Genomic DNA, 1,088 nt, shown 5'->3' on the forward strand with positions numbered 1-1,088 from the left:
GGTCTGTTGGTGTCTTTCTCCACAGACAGCATGGACTTCTCCAGCATGACGCTCACCCAGATCAAGCGTCAGGAGATGGACTCACAGGTAGGAGGTTCCCCCATGCTTTGGGAAACACACCTGCTGGTGCCTTGTTTGGGCTAACGAGAAGCTGCCCAGGCTGGAGGGGGTGCGGGCGCCCTTCCTGGCCCCGGGCACCGCCAGCTCACAGGGAAAGCCCAAGGTGTGAAAGCAACGGCCAAGTTTGCCCAGGAGCCACATGCAGTTGGTCCTTGAGCCTTCCCCGACGCTGTCCCCATCGTGGCACAACAGCCCAGGGCCTCTCCCTGCTCCTGCGTGCCTGCCGGGCTGCCCCACAGCACCCACCTCCACCTGGCACGGGGCATCCCTGGGGAATTCCCCTTCCTGGTGTGCCCATGCAGGTCGCTCTGCCTTCACCTGCCTGCACAGGCAGCACCCACCTGAGCTCGGTCCCCTCCCCAGGACCATTTGCTGTCAGAGCACTCATGGGACGTACCTTGGTGGTCTTTGGGCTTGATACCGGGGAGATAACGGGTGTGAAAGGGGGGTGCCCAGCCCCACACGGCTCTGTGCCAGCTGGAGCACCAGGGTGCTGTGCCGGGGTGCGGGGTGGCCATAGCGTGCTTGATGTCCTTCAGGTGCGGGTGCTGGAGCTGGAAAACCAGCTGCAGAAGGAGCGGCAGAAACTGGGGGAGCTGCGCAAGAAGCACTACGAGCCGGCAGGGGGGGGAGGGGGGGGGGGGAAAAAGGAGGAGGACGGTGAGTGGACCCGAGTCCTGCTCCGGCCGGGAAGCTGCTCTGGGGAGCAGCGGGGTAGGATGGGGAAGTCCTGCCTGCAGTCCAGGCAGCAAGAGGGCATGGGTTTCATTCCAGCTGGCACAAGCGGAGCCCGGGGATAGTCGGCATATGTGGGCCAAGCTGCGGGGACCCTGTCCTGTGCAAGAGCCTGTGGGACCCACATTGTCCCTGGGCAGGGTGCTCGGGTGCTGCTGGGGCTCTGCTGCCCTGCGAAGCCCTGGGGTCCCAAAGGGATGGGGTGGAGGGACGCTGGGAGGCACCGCGTTGCT

The 1,088-nt window shown here is 64.8% G+C and overlaps 1 protein-coding gene across 1 annotated transcript in view; it reads left to right on the top strand.

Annotated features, from left to right (window-relative positions):
- The window catches only part of LOC104073661 (huntingtin-interacting protein 1-like), a gene marked incomplete at both ends in the record, with an annotated part of 1,691 nt that extends 911 nt beyond the window's left edge, over window positions 1-780 (top strand). The window contains 2 exons of the mRNA XM_009573512.1: window positions 1-87; window positions 660-780. The exon at window positions 1-87 is cut by the window's left edge and continues 16 nt beyond it. Coding sequence (XP_009571807.1) covers window positions 1-87; window positions 660-780 — 208 coding nt within the window. The remainder of the gene's footprint in view (window positions 88-659) is intronic.
- Between the last annotated feature and the right edge of the window lie 308 nt (window positions 781-1,088).

The sequence above is a fragment of the Fulmarus glacialis genome, unplaced genomic scaffold, assembly GCF_000690835.1.
Source record: "Fulmarus glacialis isolate BGI_N327 unplaced genomic scaffold, ASM69083v1 scaffold27212, whole genome shotgun sequence".
Lineage (NCBI taxonomy): Eukaryota > Metazoa > Chordata > Aves > Procellariiformes > Procellariidae > Fulmarus > Fulmarus glacialis.